Raw genomic sequence first — 18,959 nt, forward strand, 5'->3', positions numbered from 1 at the left:
TATCTAAAAGGTCTTTATTTTGTGGTACCATAAATAAAGTCTCTCTAAGCTACTTTACAAGAAAATAGTGAAACTAATCACTAAATACTATTCAAAAGTCACAATGACAGATAAACAGTAATTCTGGAAAAGAGTACAATCCTCTCACTTAGACCCATGATGAAATCACCTATAAATTAAAATCAATTTAATCCACACATTCTACAGCCTAATGATTCACTTTCTGTCTGTTTTTAGGGATGTATGGGAGAAGAAAATTCAAGACAATAAGATAAACCCAAGTATACTAAAGCTTTTGCAGTTTAGAAGACGACTTGAGAAAATTTTGGGCTCACTGGATCTGAGTATATGACAAATCAATTTTTCTCTCTGGTACATCCTAAGCATATTGATATTCATTAAAACACAAAAGCAAAACAAAAGCAACCCAATGTGAACTGGGATTAATAGCAATTTTTTTTAACCAATTAAAAGTAAGCTGATTCACATGACTATAACAGAGGCAAATTGTTTCACTCAATTTTTTTATTTTCTTCAATAAAGTTCTCTGTGTGTTTTAGGATTGTGCTAAATGAAACCCCAAATCAAAGAGAAACACTCACAAAATTTGTAAACTTACCCCTCCTGACAACTTAATCACCCTGACTTTGGAGCTGACATGTGGCCCATCTCCACTACCACTGTTTGCTCGCTGCATGACAGTCCTTTTCATTCCAGGTTTCATTTCCTGGGGCTGGCCTTGTATCGATGCCACTCTAGTAGTCTGTACTGGGGCTGGCAATTCATCCATGTCAGGAGGCTTTGTTTGAAGTACTTTGTGAGATGGCTGGGCCGGAGTTTGAGGTACTGTTCTATTCTGTCTCAACTGTTTCATTGGTTTCATTGGTTGTCCTTGGTATTGCAAATTAGCACCAGCTTGTACAAAATTTGAAGTTTTGGGCTGAACATTTGTAATAGTGATGTCTTGCTTTTTTACAAGAAGTCTGTTTTTTACATTTTGCCTAACTTGTGCACCAGGATAAGGGAGCAAGGGACTCCCATTAGTGGGTGAGAGTGACGTCTGCTCCTCCTGCTGTACTGGAGGCTGTGGGGTATAAGGCTGCTGTTGCTGTTGTGCAAGTCTTTCAAGCAATTCCCTCTTTCTAGCACCAGCCTGCTGCTGCCGTCTTAGTTCCTTTTGTTTCAAGATTTCTTCTCTTAAACGTTTCTGTTCTTCTATCTTTAAACGATACAACCTGGTTTCTTCATCTTCATCAGGGAACTAAATAAGGAACATAAATTTTTGTTAATATAGTGTAATACATATGGCCAATCCAAATAACCAATCAAAACTACTAAAAATCATATCTACTCAAAACCTTCATTAATTATTATGTGTAAAACCATTCAAAATCTGTTTTAAGATTCACTTCCCCTCTTCCCCCCCCAAAGGATGTATTTCCCATTCAAATATAACTTCCTTGCCTCTGGAAGGGAAAGGAACCCTAGCTAAAGCTAATTTGGGAATCTTATCAGAATATTAAAAATGAAATCATGTAAATTTCTACTCATTTAGAAGTTTCTGAAACCAATTAAAGTATTCATTTAAGTTATCAAAATATATTTCAAATGGAAATGGCAACAATACCAAAGCAACCCGCTGTCACACACAGGTTTTATCTTGCTCTTTTCTGACAAACTAACAAAAGGTAGGGTAGTAAATGACCTGAAAGGCCCTGATTAGAACTATTGATTTTTCTTACTGAATTTTCAGGCTGATCTCAAACTCATTTGTCACACAATAATTGGTTATAATGAACAGCACAAGTCAATCTCTCTGACCTTGAACTCATGCACTCTCTTCAGAATCAAAATGTTGCCAAATGCAGTGTTGGAATATTAATGGTATATATGGAATCCTTTAATATTCTAGTCGAAGGCCTTTCTGAAATCACTTTACTGTGTGCCAAATAACCTTTGTAGAGGGCTTTACAATTTTCCAAAAAGTACTTATGAGAAAACAAAACACAAAATATTTAAAAACATTCTGGTTATATATATTCTAAAAAATTTATGTTTTCCCTTTCCCCCAGAATATTCATAACAAAATACTACCTTATCCATCCATTACTTATTTGGCAAACAATCTGAAACATGGTCAAAAACCAGGAAGTAAAATAAAAAGGTCTTTGCACAAACAAAATTAATACCCAAACCAAAAAACTCAAGCATTTTATTCATTCTCACTAAAGGTCTTTTTACTCTTACTTAAAACACAATACTGACAAGATTGGTTATTCAGCTTCTAAGTTTATAACAGACGAAAAACAGTAAATCAGGAGGAGGGAGTAAGGTAAACCTACAAAAATGAGAGAAGGACAACAGAAAAACCATTAAAAGCAGAAAAGAAAGTAGCCTGGGGCTAGGGTAAATGGTGACCAGATCTACATACCTCCAACGGCTCCTAAAAGAGCTTATTGTATTACCAGAGTATATAGTAAGTTACATTAATAAGATGATACTAAGTCATCAAGAAAAAAAGATTAAAACATGGACAATCAATGTGCTCTCTTAGGAAAGCACAGAAATCTATGATAACATTTAAAAAGGCTTCCATCAGATATGCTTATGCTCAAGGAGTAAATTCTTCAGGTATCCAGAAGAACTCAGTCCTTGTGGATTTGAAATAGTTCTGCTTACACTGCAATGAGAATTGTCAACTATCTGTTTTGTCATCAATTAGTCACAACAATATATTAGCTTCATTCTGTTTGCCATCACTATTAACCATTTGTGCAAGTTTTGGGAAGTTAAGTCAATGGCAATATTAACCTGAATAAAAAAAAAAAAAAGAGGAATATTAATTTTTTAAAATGTCAAATACAAACAATGCTGTCTGGGAGCTATTACTTTCCTTCAATAATGCATTAAAACATTTTATTAAGTTATTAAGACTGACCAAATTAGCATCTATGATCATAGTTAAATAAATAACTTCTCATTATTCATTAGGCAAATTCTAATTGGCCCTGAAAAATCTGTCTTCGATACTTTCATAAAAACTGCCTTAAAAAGCAAACTACTATTATGAAATTGGTAGAACATACATAAATATTTATTATCAAAATAAATAAACCATACCAAGAGATGAGCTGGGGAAAAAAGTCTAAAGTGATAATCATTTTTATTTATCTTAATATAATTCTTTCTTTGTAATTATACCTCAAAGTAGAAGTTTCCCAAACTAGTCTAGTTTTTTTTTAATCTTACAGGGAAATTTATCACTATATAATGAAAAGTAGTACTATGATGAAACCTTTTATAAAAGAATTATTTCTACAAAGCAAATAATCATCAATATATTTTGTTAATCCTATTACATACTTGTTTAGCTTTACAATAAGCAAAATAATGGTCACTTTCTTCCATGAAGATGTTATGAATATAAATTTGACAGCTAAAGATAAAGAGACTAACATTAAGCATAAATAAAATGTGTGTAGAACAATTTGATTCAAAGTATATTTTTGAATCTGTGATAAATGCCATAAAATTGCTAGAAGTAGTCGTCAGAGATGTTTTTAATGAAAAAAGATGATTTTCATTCACATGAACCAAATTAAAAGTCACTAGCAAAATATAAAAATCTTAGTATTTTAAGATCAACAAAGCTCTAAGTTAAGGAGAAAAAAAATAGAATTTTAGTAGTTTCCTGGAGTCTTGAATTTCAAAGATACTGAACACTGTTCACATACACACAGACAGACAGACAGACACACACACACACACACACACACACACACACACACACACACACACAACACAGCGTTCTCTAAAAGGCACTTAATGCTAGCCTTGACATATCATCACCAAAAATTTCTTTGATATAAATAAAAATTTAATTGTATCAAAGGACAGATTTCAAAAGACTTTTAGGATCTATTGGTATCATTCAGATTGCCTCGATGCTTAACTCTGGCAATACATATGAATTTTATTAAATGAAAAGTTAAAGATACATCAATTACCTTCTTCACCTAAGACATCTATGTCAGCCCTTCCAAATTAAGCAAATTCAAAAAAATTCCCCAAATCACCCTATCTTCTCCTAATGCATCTCTGTAAATAAATTGGCAAGAAAAAATAAATTCATAGGATATATCAGATTACAAAGCTTATTCATTTTATACTACATTTATTCCTTTTGTATATAAGTCATGCATTACATAGCTACATAAATATCACCAATAAATTTTTTTATCCAGTAACTAATTAGTGGCCAAAACCATATCAGGTGTGACAATACACAAAAATAAGAAATAAAGACCAACTATACAAATATATGAATCCAATGGAATATTTAGCCATAGATGAAAGGTGTGCTATCTGATTTGATCTAAAGTGATTCAAAAGAATTACAAGCTTGGAGAAGATGAAGCTAGAGAATATTTCATCAATTCACTTCCAATTATAAGAGTCAGAAAAGAAATGTAAATGAGATAAGGTTGAACTAGATTAGGTTTCTGAAGCTCCTTCCAGTCTTTCCATTTATGACTCTCTAACTTAAAAAAAAAAAAATCATGGAGCAGTTGAATAAAGGAGGGAACTGACAAAGTACATGATAGCTTTCCAAACGAGGGGTACATACTGAAAAGAGATCTATTTGTAGAAGTAAGACTTCACAGAGGAGCAGAAGAGAGAGCCTAGAGGTTTAGACCTCAGCCCAAAATGACAGGAAGCCATGGATGTCTTAGAGTGGCACAGTCAAAGCTACACAGATATTCACTTTGCTTTCACAGAACCACTCCTAGGGATATCAATGTGAAAAATGAATATGCAGTATACAGGAAAATAGTAAAGACAATAAATTAGTCCTCATGGTGATTAGTAGTAACTTCTACACCTTAATGGATAAATGGTCAAAAGATAAATAACAGGAGAGGAAAGGACTACCTCATTTTGAGAAAAGGAAAATCCAGGAAAAAGTGGCAGGATCTTTTTGTGGAAAGCAAGACAGTGAAGAACTAACATATATGAATATAAGATTTTGGTTTGACAGGTAGAAATGTATTAAAACAACAGTCTTACCTCTGGTTCTGTTTTTACTTCTACTTTAGCTTGAACCACAGGACTGACTGGTTTAACTTTCATTTCCGTCTTTCCCTGTGGGGTTCTGACACCTACAACAGATCTTGCAGGGGTTGGGGTGCTTGTAATTGGTTTCACTTGTGCTGCAGGTGTAGTAGAGCAACGGTTGTTACTCATTTCTATAACATGGGATGGTGCTATTGGTAATTCACGCAAATTGCTATTTCTTGGAGCAGTTGGTTGCATTTGCTGAATTGGCCGCTTGACAACATTCTGTGAAGCTGCACTCTGTCATAAGAAAAAAAGATAACTACTAATCAGAAGTAGATACTAAGGAAAAAATGTACATAAATAAGAAAACAGTACTACAATCAGAGTAATTCTCCTAACCCCAAGTCCCTCTGTTTATATGCAAAACTTTGAAATCTCTGACCTAATGAAGCACAGAAATATTTTGTAATTCTATGCAAGAAATTTCCAGCTATGTTTTTTAAAACTTATGCAATACCACCTGATAGCTGAAACAAAAGAGACAGTGGTAACCAGTGTCAGACCAGCCAGTAGAGACATTATCAATAATATAGGCTCATACTTCTACCCAAATTGGAAAGGCCAATTTGTCAGCATCAAACATGTGATTTAATGTTCACTTAATATGAAAAAGTGTAATGACTGCGTATTTAAAATCAGCCGGAGTCAGGAATTCAGGTTAAGGGAAAAATCTTCAATATTTATTGAAGTGAAGAGGTGAATAAAGATTGCGATAGCAAATATAGGCAAGAAAGATTGCGATAGCAAATATAGGCAGTTGCGACAGGAAGCCAGCTAAGAGAGAGCGACACGAGCCGAGCCAACCGTGGCAATGGCAATCCCAAAAGCCTCTCCTCCTCTTCCTTTTCCACTCCCCTGCCTCCACCCACCAAAATCGTCATTTCCTATACAACACATCAGGACTTGCACAAAGAGTGGGTGGGGGCCATTCTTTCTCCAAGCTTATATATTAATAGAGTATGGTCCAATTACTATTTAGCCTCATGTGCTTGGGACCTCAGTGCATCAACTCAAGCCTCAGCCCATTACAAAAAAGAAAGTAGACTATCACAAGAGATGAACCTCATTGAAGGTATCTTAATAAAAATGGCCACTGAAGGGCAAAAAACAAAAACACAAACACAAACATCCAGTAGACAAGGTAATTTTCCAAGAAGGTATGTCTCTTAGAAGAGGAAAAACATTCCAAAAGATGGGTACAGAACCCACAACACTCATAAGCATGGCCTGAAGCACATTAAAATATAATTGAGAGGGGCAGCTAGGTGGCGCAGTGGATAGAACACCAGCTCTGAAGTCTAGAGGACCTGAGTTCAAATCTCATCTTTGACACTTAACACTTTCTAGCTGTGTGACCCTGGGCAAGTCACTTAATCCCAATTGCCTTAGCAAAAAAAAAAATTAAAATATAACTGAAAAATATTTAACAATAAATTATACAGCCTGCAGGGATGCTTTTGGACAATATAGTGCCTTCCTCCCCAATTGCTATTTGAGTTTGACAGCAATACTCAAAGCAACATTTCTTTAAACTAAGAGTCTAGACTCTAAAGTTTGGCAACAGTAAAGGCATCAAATATTCCGCCAAGATTTAATTATTTATGCAAAAATAAACAAGCAATCCATCTCATTAGTATGCAAATATGCTTTTGTGTTTAATAAATGACAAAAGTATATGCATACCAAAGAATTGTTTTAAAATAAATTTCTTTAGATTTTCTTGTCAATAAATGTTTGGCTTGAATATTTATTTTATATACCTATATATACAGGGTCAAATAAAAATTTTTCAGACAAAAAAAGGTCACGAGCAGAAAAAGTTTAAGAATTCCCACACTTTTAATGACATATCTTAGAATGGAAATACACACAGACAGGATGCACACACACAAAGCCTTCCCCCATTAGAGTACAGGATATCTGAAGACAGAAAGTGGGAAAAGTCATATCTTAATGTAAGGATTATATTTTAGAGGGAGGTATTGTGTGTGCAGTGTGAGAGTCCCAGAGTCAGAATTTGAATCCCATTTTTTGTTTGATACTTGTGAGAACCTCTCAAAAATCACCACCTCCCTCAGTCTTAAGTTTCCCTCTCTGCAAAATGAAGTCCATTTACTCTCTCTATCTTTGATCTTAATAATGACAAAGGTCATAAAAATAAGAGATGTTTCCAGAAGATTCCTGAGGGAGATGGGAAACCGAAATAGCATTTTTTAACCAATAGGAACAAGAATAAAAAACTTCATTTTTTTTTTTATACTGGTATTTTCAATGCCTACTTCAGTGCAAATGCTTAAGAGCTATTGAGCTCTGAGATGATTCAGTTTGCATGTTTTACACATAGACCTTATGAAATCTCCTATCACTGTTTAAAAAAAGTTATGGAGCATAACAATCCATCTTCCCATTAGAGCCCCATAACATTCACCGAGGGGATAAAAGAATAGCTTTTCAATAGTAGTCACAGAAGCTAATTTCTTTCTGAGATAAGGATTATTAATAGTCATCTTTTTACTTATAAGAAGAGACCAAAGTGGTAGATGTTCAAAACTGTAAGCCTTAAACAAAAGTGGAGATCATCTAAAAAATATATAATATGTATTTTAACATATTTAACATGTATTGGACTACCTCCCAGCTAGAAGAAAGGGTAGAGGGAAGGAGGGGAAAATTTGGAACAAAAGGATTTGCAAGGGTCAATGATAGAAAAATTACCCATGCATATGTTTTGTAAATAAAAAGCTTTAATTAAAAAAAAAAGTAACAGTTTTCTAATACTCTACTTTTTGTACCCCTCCCTATATGTATAGCCATTCTTTTAAAAAATCTGAAGCTGAAACAAGAAAACAACTATAAAAATATTGGTTTTTCTTCAGAAAGAGTGTATGTTACATTTCAATATACATATGTAATAAGTATAAACATACATACATGCATGTGCATGCATATACACAACTGAAGTCATAAGTTTCCTAACCATTATCAATGAGAATATAGGGGAGTGTTGGGGCGAAGGAGGAGGAACTTAGGAGAAATATAATAAAAGTCTGTATAACAATGATTTAAAAACATTCAAAATATTGATTTATACTTACATGTCTTGGACCCTGTCGCTGAGGGCACTGCATTCTATTGTTATTTTGCTGGGGCTGAGAAGTCTGCATGTGAGGCCTAAATGGTGGCTGAGACATGGGCATCAGAGGTGGTGGTGGGACAGAAAGGTGGTGGTGATGCTGATGCTGAGGCTGATGCTGCTGAGGTTGATGCTGAGGCTGGTGTGGTGGTTGATGCTGAGGTTGGTGCTGGGGTTGATGTTGGGGCTGGTGTGGAGGCTGATGCTGGGGTGGAGGCTGATGTGGAGGTTGGTGAGGAGGTTGGTGTTGGGGTTGAAGCGGGGGCTGGTGTTGGGGCTGATGCTGATGATGTTGTGGTTGATGCTGGGGCTGTTGTTGTTGATGTTGGGGCTGCTGCTGCTGTTGAGGCTGAGGCTGGGGTTGATGTGGTGGTGGTAATGGCGGATGCAAGGGTCCCTTCATAATTCAATGAGAAAAGGGAAAAAAAATTAAGATACATATTTGCATTTATTTAACTCTAACATCAATTTCTTAGAAAACCCAATCTTTGGGGAACAAATTTTAGATGTTCCTAATGAAGTTTCATTTTAAAATCTTTACTGATGATTCAGTTTGCATGTTTTACACATAGAACTCATGAAATCTCTTATCACTGTTTAAAAAAAGTTATGGAACATAACAATCCATCTTCCCATTAGAGCCCCATAACATTCACCGAGGGGTTAAAAGAATAGCTTTTCAATAGTATTCTCATTTATACTAGAGTATAACCTTAAAATTTAATAATAATTATTCCTACTTTAATATTACTAAAACTTGGTTCTCTTCTAAGATAAATTCCATTCTTCAATATAAATATGCTTGTTGAATCTATAAAATGTGTTGAATTTGAACTTATAAGAAACCAAAGATATCATATCTTTGATATTTTTATGGTGAACTTGAAGGAAAAAGAGATTCTTCTGTCAAAAAAGCCCTATAAAGACAGGGCATTACATCACATTCAAGATTCATTTTTATCAGCAGAGGGCACTCAAGACTTTCAAATAGTAATATTAAGTGACCAGCATTATCAACATTTCTTATCCAGAATACATACAAATCTTTCCAGTATATCCTTTAGAAGAATAATTTTAAATAACTTCACAATCCTCCCAGAACTAACTTAAAAAATCATTTCAATGGTGAAAATACAAAAATTTCTAATTTAAGTAGCAGTAATATAAAATCTTAACATTAATTTGTTCATTTCTCAAAGAAGGTCATTGCTTTTGATTTTCAAATGCTATTGCCACAAGTTAAATTATAGGGACATAGACTATATTTATAAAGTCCAGCAAATAAGTTATTAATAAGATTATTAAGCTAATCATCATTTTCTCAATGGCTATATACAGCTCTAAATGTCAAATTTGCCTATATTTGATTTAAATGAAATCAGTTTTATTCACCTTCCATACCTGCATGTTAGGCTGTGTGTGTGTTGGAAGAAATGGCTGTCCTGGGCCAGGTAAAAATGGTTGTCTAGGAGGAATGAAAGGCCGTGTATTTGCGGAGCCCGGTTGGTTGAAGTGAAGAATCCCCACTGGACCTGGAGGTTGAATATTTGGTCTTACAGGCCTTTCTCTGGGAAATACTGGTTGCTGTCCCTGTTGATTAAATGCTGGTCCAGGTTGAGTAAAAGGCAAGGGATTCTGGGTAGGAACAGGATGACTGCTATTCAGAATCGTGGGAGGTGGTGGTGGTGGAGGGGGACTTCGTTGCTCAAACAAAGGATGGCTCGGGAACCTTGGTTCTCCTGAAACTGAATGATATTAAAAACATTATCTTCTTGATAGAGACTATGAACTTCTTAGTGTCATTTTAAGATAAAACAGAATTAGGTTAACTATTACTGACTCTATAGGGTTGAAAGTTCAACTCAGACTCAAAGAACATAAATTTTCCCCTTTCCGACCAAATCATGTCACTAGATATGTTCTTTTAAAATAATATGTATAAACCAATTAAATTCAAATATATAGCTTGACATGTTACTCTAATTACTTTTCTGTTACTTTTCTATGGTTCTATTTCTAAGGTTCTATGTTGCCTTGGGTAGTACTTCATTTTTTTCCTGATGATACATTTGAATGCTTATGATGAAAATTCATTTTTAAATAACTCATCCCTTTCTTGTTCAACATCTTTAAAAAAAGAAAGCTCACATGCCTGGTGGAACTGAATTAAAACAACATATATCTATAATTAACAAATTTAATACTATGAACATAACTAGTAGACATATTAACAAAGTTATTTGAAATCACGTAATTCCTTCTTAATATACCTCCTAAGAAGAAATGGTCTCTGTCCTGAGGAGGTGGTGGGGCTCTCCACTGGTCCTGGAGAGGAAGCCGTGGGGGCTGGCTGAAACTCGTAGGAACAGGCCCAGGAGTATGTTGTGGAAATTCTGGAGGAACCTAGTAAACAAAATATCAAAAAAACAAAACAAAATGAAATATAACCAAATTATGAAAAGGCTTGAAAATTTCTGAAATATTCACACAGAATATAAAGTTTTTCCCTGAAAATATTAATTGATTTATTAGTTATTTTTGATATTCTACATAAGTGGGCAATCAAAATGGGAAATGATACCTCTATATTAAATAGTATATCTAGAAGTGAATTCAATATTTTAATAACATACTTGTACGACACAATAACATAGTTGTATATGCCACTATATGTACCACGTGCTATTTTTCCCAAGCTTTATTGAAATCCATGCAATTATTGACCTTCTTTCCCATAAAAAAGCTAGATGTCTACTTTAGAAAATGCACCTGATATTTATCTGCTTAACTTTGCCACCTATTTGGTCAACCCTAAGCTACAGAAATGAAGCAGCTTTAGTTCAAAGGGGGGAAAAAAATCAATTTGTAGAATAATAAAATTAAAAATATTCAATAAAATCATATGGCTATTTTTGAAATTGTGTATAATTTTTAAAAACCAAATTACTCTAAATACTTAATAACCAATACAAAATGGTTTGACTGACTAACAATAACAGCTAATACAGCATACAAAGCCTTTTACATGTGTATATTATCTCAGTTGGTCCTCATAACAAATTTTTATGGCAGTTATTATTCTTATCCTCTCATTTTAAGGATAAGAAAACAGAGGTTCAGGGTGGTTAAATGACCTGCCCCATTGGTTACATATTTAGTAAGTTAAGAAAAAAAGCTCTTTTAAATAATTAAGCTATTAAGAATATTGTTTATATTCAGACTTATTAAGCAGTTAAAATTGGAAGACTTTAGAGATCTTCTAGTCACAACTGCCTCGTGTTAGTCAGCAGAGCCTGCAGGATATACCTTGTGAACAAATAAGCAAAAATATGATCATTTCAGAAGGAAGTGAATACTAAGTGGAGTAATAAGGAAGGTGCATTTTGAATAAAGCTTGGAAAACTAAGAGATAAGAGGAAAGTACATTTCAGGTAGTAGGGCCATCCCACTCATGCCAAAAAATGGAGTTAGGAGATGGAATGACAAATTTGAGGGAAAGGACATTGGACAATTTGGCTGGGAGGCAGAGTATGTAAATAATAATAATAATGAGCTAGAGACCATAATAAGGAATACATCAGAATAAGTAGGCTGAAGAAAGCTGAGGAGTCTGCATTTAATCTAGAAGAAACAGTAAATTACTGAAGATTACTGAATAGGCAAGTTATATGGTCAATCTTGTGCTTTTAAGATAGACTCCAACTCCCTTCTGAAATACCATATTTTTTAAAATAGAGAGCTCCTATGTAATTTCAGGATGGCAAATAAATCAGTAGAAATGAATATTAGCTAAAGATGAAAAGAACTTTACAAAGGAGAATATACCTTCACCTATAAACTTTTTCACCTCTAACAAACATGTTATTTAATAAAATTACTTAATACAAATTGAAGACTACAAAAACACCTTGCTTTTTTATGTAATACTTAATAAATCATAATTTTATTTTGATTAGAATACACTAGGAAAAAAAACAAGACTGCTTTATTATCTCTTGCTAAATATCTACTGGGAATTTCAAAACAAGTCCAATTTGTACTCACTTTTCTTCTGCCACTAATGAAGTCTTTATTCTACAATTGAAACTCTTCTGGTTCTTGTAATTCATCAAATGCATTTACACACACACACACACACACACACACGCATATATACAAACGTATATGTTCATATATACATATCAATAAACAATGAATAAATTCTTATTTACATAAAGAATAAATTTTGTAATTCATTTGCATGTTTATGTATAGAAAATAAACCATCATAATTTAATCATTTAAATTTATATAGTGACAATAAAGATATTACATATCAAAACTGGTATGCCAACTAAGACTCTGATTCTAAAGAAATAGGATTCTTTCCTTCATGTCATGCTGTATCTCTAAATTTCTCCCTCAGCCCATTTCCTTCCTTCAATATTAACCCTTCTCTTATTATCAAGTGACTCCCTTTTACTTTATAACACACCTTGGTCTCTTGCTCCTTAAAAAACTTTCATTTAACTCTACTCTTTTCTCAAAGCTTTAGTCACATCTCTCTCTTCCCACTTACAGTCAAAAGTCTTTAAAAAAAAAAAAAAACCAACACCAGCAACAATCTACACTTATTACCTCAAGGGCAAAAACTGCTTCTTTTTTGTGTGTCAGAAACATTTAATACAGTGTGTGTATCTCTCTTTCCCCCTGATCGCTCCATTCCCCTCTTCTCCCTCTCTTCTCTCTACAAAGCACAGTAGCTTGAGATGAGTCTTACTGAATTATACTACTTCCAAACCATGCAATTCAATTGCCATACTATCAAATGCCTATATTTGACTAAAATAAACTGGGAAGAAAACTAAGATAAAGCTCAGTAACTTCAGTGTCTTTCAAATTAACTGTATCTGTAAAATTTCAATTTGTAGATCTGAAAGGTCTAGATACAGGCATGCTAATTTATTTATTTGCTTACTTTATTTAGAGTAGAAGTTACATGTTATTGATAAATTACAACTAATGGACCTAGTTTAAAAATGTTTACTAATATTCTGATCTAAAAAAGAATGAGAAGTCTACTAATATGCCAGAGATCTGTCTTATTATCTCTTATTTTGTTTAAGTTACTTCAAAAGCCTTCAACATCATTCTCCATTAGCTACTTATTTGCTCTTTCTAGTTTGTGATGAGGTAGTCCTTCTCTTGGTTTAGTCCAACACCCCTATATGTTTCTGTTTTTGATCCCTTTTCCTCTACTATCTCTTCTAAGAGCTTGCTGTTTTGATCACTGCTTCACACCCCCCTTCAACTTTTCACTTTTTTGTCTATTTATGTCTTCCCAGATTCCTATAAATCCAAATGTCCCAATATCCTGACCATCTTTGTACAGTCCCTACCACCTTCTCAAAGTTAACACCTTAATTTTTTCTCCTCTGTTTAATATCCAATCTCCTAGAAAAGCCATTTATATTCATTGTTTTTATTTTCCCTGCTCCTCTTGACTTTGATTTCTAGTTTAACTACTAACCTGAAACTACTTTCTGTGCTTATGAATAGAGAGCAGCCTTTTTTCTTGATCTCTTTGGCATTATTTGACATTGTTGATCGTTTCCTCCCTCTTTTACTCTCTCTTCTCTGGATTTTCATTAGACTGCTCATTCCAGTTCTTCTCCTTGTCTGATTACTCCTTACTCTCCTTTGCTAGATTATCATCGATGTCTCATGTTATAATAGCAGGTGCATTCCATGCCCACTTGGGAAGGCTCAGATATGAGTATATCTGTCTCTTTAACATCTCATCTCATGAATTCAATCCAGACAAAATGGCCATCAATTTGATTCTCACATTGGGCATTCTTAACTCCATCCTTTTACCTCATGTTTTTTTTTCCTTTTTCAAAGTATCAGAAAATAATCACTGCCTCACTCAAGTCATCTGCTATTAAAATTTTAATTCCCTCAATATCCTTTGAGGACATTAAGCTTTTATGGGAATACTTTTTTCTTTTTCCCTTGTTAGAATGTTATCAAAACATGTTCATATAGTTCTGTGTAGTTGCTCAAATAAGCCTACTTTTATAAGTTTCTCTGGAGTCTTTCTCTGGTCTTTTTATCTGGAATACTCAATTATCTTCTACTACAATAACAATCTTTCTATTGCCCCTCTGGGATCATGCATAGTTTTGCATTAAATTATTCTTATTTTTAAGCTGAGATTTTTTTTTTTTTGGGGGGGGAGGCGGGAAAATGTTCTAATGTTGGTTTTTCAATGCAACTTCTAAACTATGCTGCTAATAAAGAGAATCCAACATCTCCTTTTCAAAAACAGGTTCTAGGTCTATAGATCCTGATTTATTTCCTTGTTATTTTGTTTCTTTCTGGATGCTTACAATATTTTTTTGATGGTGATGTGTTCCAGATTTTGGTTATGTTATTCCTAGTACTCTTCAACTTGTGATTCTTTCCAGAAAACTAATGAATTTTTACTATTTTATTATCTTCTAGTTTTATTATTATTATTGTTACTATCTTATTATCCTCTGATTTTAAGAGACTTGAGCAGTTTTCACTGATGATTTCTTAACATAGTATGCATTCTTTAAAAAAATAAAATCATGGATTTTAGAATCCAAAAATTATCATCACCTTTGTTTTCTATGTCCTTTTTAAAATAACAAATATCTTACATTTTCTGTTCTTACAATCTTCTGATTTTGTTCTGATAGTCTAACTGTCTTTTAAATCACTGATTTGTTTAGTCTAGTCTGATTTTCAGGGAGTGCATTTCTTGTGTGAGTTTCATTAATTTATCTTCTACACTAATAATTCTCCTTTCAATTCTTTCTTTAAAAGCTTTATTTCATTTTCCCCCCTCTTGCTTTATTTCTCCTAGATATTTATATAGTCTGATTGGAAAATCCACTTTTTCCTTAGGACTCTTTATAGTTACTGAGTCAATTTTTAAGGGATCTTTAGACTCATGATATTTTTAAAATAATGATCAGTATTTCCTCTTGATTTGTTAATGTCTCCAGTTTTATTTCTTAAATTGGGATTGAATAACTACTTTTCTGCTGATCTTTTACTCAAGTCCTTTTTCATCCTGCATATACAACCACAAGCCAAGTCTTCCCCTAATCAAAAAACTCCAACAGCTCTCTACTACCTCTAAAAGAGCCTTATTTGGGCCCTTAAAAGCCTTTCATGATCTGGCTCCAACTCATCTTTCCAAGTTTGTGTCACATTACTCCCCTTCATGCACTCTACAATGCAACCAACTTAGCTCCCTTCCTTTTCTCCCAAGGGCATGCCCTTTCACATTTGTGTCTTTGTACTATCCCTATGTCCAGAATGTATTCCCTCTACCCCTCTACTTTTAGAAATTCAGATGAATCTTATTCTCATGGGTTACCTGCTTCAGGAAACCTTTTCTAATCTCCTAAATGTTAGTAAGTTTGTGATTTTTGACTTTTAAATGTCTTCTCCTTTCCCTCCCTTCCTCTGTGAAAATGGAAGCTACCTTAGAACAGGAATTGTTTTTCATTTTGTCTTTATATATCCAGCATTTTGAACAAACTATAGATGATCCATAAATGTATGTTACATTAGCTTGTTCCTTGAATGAATGAGAGAAGTGGGAGGGATATCTAATATGATAAATCAAGATCAAGTTTCAGGACACTTGTGTCAGGTTGGAATGCTGGGGTAAAATCAATAATCGTAAATTTCACAGGAGGAAATGTAAAGTTTTATATTTAAGTATTAAAATTCAACTGTCAAAGAATAAGGCAAGCAATTCATATGTACAAAACCATGACATAAGCCACAGAATTTTTAATGTCTTGCAAAAAGCTGAAATTTTAAAGGTAATTCTTAAAGTTGCCTAGCATAAAACTCAATTTCTATAAATTCAAAGGATATAGATTTGAGTCAAATCTACTGGAATTTGAATTTGAGAATCTGGACTATTTGGATTTTTCAACCACAGTCTTTCCGCCGAATAAAGATTTACTTAGCACTGTTTAAGAAATATTAAAATGGATAATTAGGCTAAGATTTTTATGAGATAATTAAGCCTAAAGAAAAACATGAGTATTAGAGGTCTCTAAAGGTTCCATTAAGTGAGGAAAAACCTAATATATATTAAAATATGAAAAGAAGGATTTTGATGGCTTTTAAGATATAGTCAACATTCATATATATGCATACCCACACACACACATGTATATGCATATAAAAGTGCTGAATAACTCATGGATCATCAGAACATGAAAAGATGATATGGGAAGAGATCAACAAAACCAAAATTCCAAAAGATGAAATATTTATGGTCCAAAATGCATTTCAGTTCATTCATAAGAGTACTTTAAAATGTCTATAGAATTAGTAAGCATTCAAATAATCTCTCAGCAAATCCCAGCAGTCCTTAGAAACCCAAGCAGTAACATACTTTTGTACCAGTCTGAGATTTTTATTAAAAACTAATGGTGTCCCTCTCGCTCTCTCTAAAATGTCATTTGGCTACTTTAGGAACAACTAGTTTTGAGAAAAGGATGAGAAAGAAGAGATTTTCCTCAGATTTAACCTTGAAGGTAAGTTTTTTTAAAATTAGTAGGACTTTTATGTACAAAGGAGAAGAAGCCACTCAAGTTTTTCTTGTTAAATTTTACCTTATCTATAATGAGAAAGTTTATCTTTGAGGGGGAACTTGAAATAAACTCTCTAATGGAAGGAACTGAAAGCAACTATAAGAGGGGATCCTATAAAAGGTTAAGTATGAGATCTCATGTGTCCAATATAGTGAAAGCTTTTGCATTAGGGTACCTAATCACTAAAATGAAGTCAGAGAATTCATAAATAATTACAATTTTCATTAAATAACTAAAGTTAAGCCCCATTCTTTAGATAACCCGAGTTATGTGACCTCTTAGGGAATTTAGATATCAAATAAAAGATAAATGTTATACATGCACATGCACATTGAAGGGGAGACAGAAAGAGAGAAAAAGAAAGACGAAAGGAGAAAGGGAGGGCTATCCTTCAGAATGCATTTAGAAGAGAGAAAACCTGGTTCAAACTATTCCAGCAGCCATGGATGAAAACAGAAAAGCAGATGAAAGAAAACTCAACTGCCTAACTGCAGAAGAAGAGGAAAAAATTTCTATGATTTGGAATGCTAGAGAATTCAACTCTGAATTAGTTTGTCCTCTGCACCTATAAAAGGAAAAAAATGTCATAAGCTAGAAAGTTTTTAATTGGCAGTTAATCTGGAACTAAGCTGGGTATATCATACAAGAGAATTACAGAATAAAACCTAACTTCTGCAAATTTATAATATGAAATGTGAACAGAGTACAGTCAATAATATACATTTTTAAACAGAATAAAAAACTTTAAATTACATAAATTTAAACAGTATTTATAGTACAAATATTAGTAACAATAATATTAGTGTTTGCTGTCTTGTTACTTTAGCATTACATTGAATGACTACATACACAAAGAACTGCACTTTATTAAGAGTGCAGTTAGGTAACTATAAAATCAGATGGAAATCAAAACCAATAACCACTGGGATTTCAGGTCCAGGCTAGAAGGGTTAAATTAAACAGTTATATGATTAATATGGAAAGGTTTCCCAAAAGGACACAGGATTTCAACAGCTCATGACTTTATAAAGAAATGGCTTTGCAAGATAGATGGCAAAATATACAAATATATCACTCTGAAGAAAACTTAAGATAATCGTATATTATCCAGAAGGGTTTTAAGTACTCAAATGAGGAATTTGTGTTTTGGCACCCCTTTGAGAATATTATTTTGGTAGTTGTGGGGAAGACAAATTAGGAAGGGGACTATATGCAAAGAAACTAATTAAGGGACTGATTAGGTGAAAAGAGGTGAAGAGGGCCTGAATTAGGGTAGTAGTCGCATGAATAGAGAAAAAGAACTGAATTCTAGAGATCTTGTGGAGGAAGAATTAACAAGATATAGTAGGGCAAGAAAAGTAAAGAAGCATAGATGGTTCCCAAGACTGGTTTCCTGGAAGACTGGAGGTATTTTCAACAGAATCAGAGAAGTTTTGGAGAGGCATAGATTGAGGAGGGAATATAAAGTTCCTTTTAAGGGATACTATATTTGAAAAGTCCAATAGAAATCCCAGTTAAGATTTCCAATGTTGAAATTAAAATTCAGGAATATGAGATATGCATCTATAAAATCTATGATATTAACTCTTGGAAGCTGATAAAATCTTCAAGAAAAGCAAAGGAGAATGAAGAATGCCCTGGTTATATACCTAGTAAGTGACAGATACAGAATTAGGAACCATTTTTTTCCCCAACTCTGTTCAGAGCTTTTTATCCTAACATATTATTTACAAGTTTACTATGGCAAACTTGTCTTTATGTTAAAAAGTATAAGATTAGCAATCTAAAGACTAGTCAAAATGCAATCTTCATAAACTCTTCTTTTTTAATGTGTGAGGCATAACTACATAAAATTTGATATTTAATATTTGATAATTATTTCTACCAAAACTATAATGCGGTTATTTTCCACAATTCATCACAAATCCTTCCTTCAACATGACTTTTATACACTTAAGCAATCCTGTCTCCTAAGAGAACATAAGATATGGCTACTTTAATCCTTTCAAAAAATTGTATTATTTTGCATTTTATTTTTATCCCTTTAAATATCCTTCCTAGTTAAGAAATTAACATTC

At 33.4% G+C, this 18,959-nt stretch overlaps 1 protein-coding gene across 9 annotated transcripts in view; it reads right to left on the reverse strand.

Annotated features, from left to right (window-relative positions):
- RBM33 (RNA binding motif protein 33) overlaps window positions 1–18,959 on the reverse strand; it is a 170,416-nt gene that overhangs the window by 66,795 nt on the left and 84,662 nt on the right. For all 9 annotated transcript variants that reach the window (XM_051961072.1, XM_051961069.1, XM_051961075.1 and 6 more), the window contains 5 exons: window positions 10,522–10,654; window positions 9,653–9,996; window positions 8,214–8,648; window positions 5,068–5,355; window positions 620–1,261 (listed from right to left, as the gene is read on the reverse strand). In XM_051961072.1, coding sequence (XP_051817032.1) covers window positions 620–1,261; window positions 5,068–5,355; window positions 8,214–8,648; window positions 9,653–9,996; window positions 10,522–10,654 — 1,842 coding nt within the window. The remainder of the gene's footprint in view (window positions 1–619; window positions 1,262–5,067; window positions 5,356–8,213; window positions 8,649–9,652; window positions 9,997–10,521; window positions 10,655–18,959) is intronic.

The sequence above is a fragment of the Antechinus flavipes genome, chromosome 5 (genome assembly GCF_016432865.1).
Source record: "Antechinus flavipes isolate AdamAnt ecotype Samford, QLD, Australia chromosome 5, AdamAnt_v2, whole genome shotgun sequence".
NCBI lineage: Eukaryota > Metazoa > Chordata > Mammalia > Dasyuromorphia > Dasyuridae > Antechinus > Antechinus flavipes.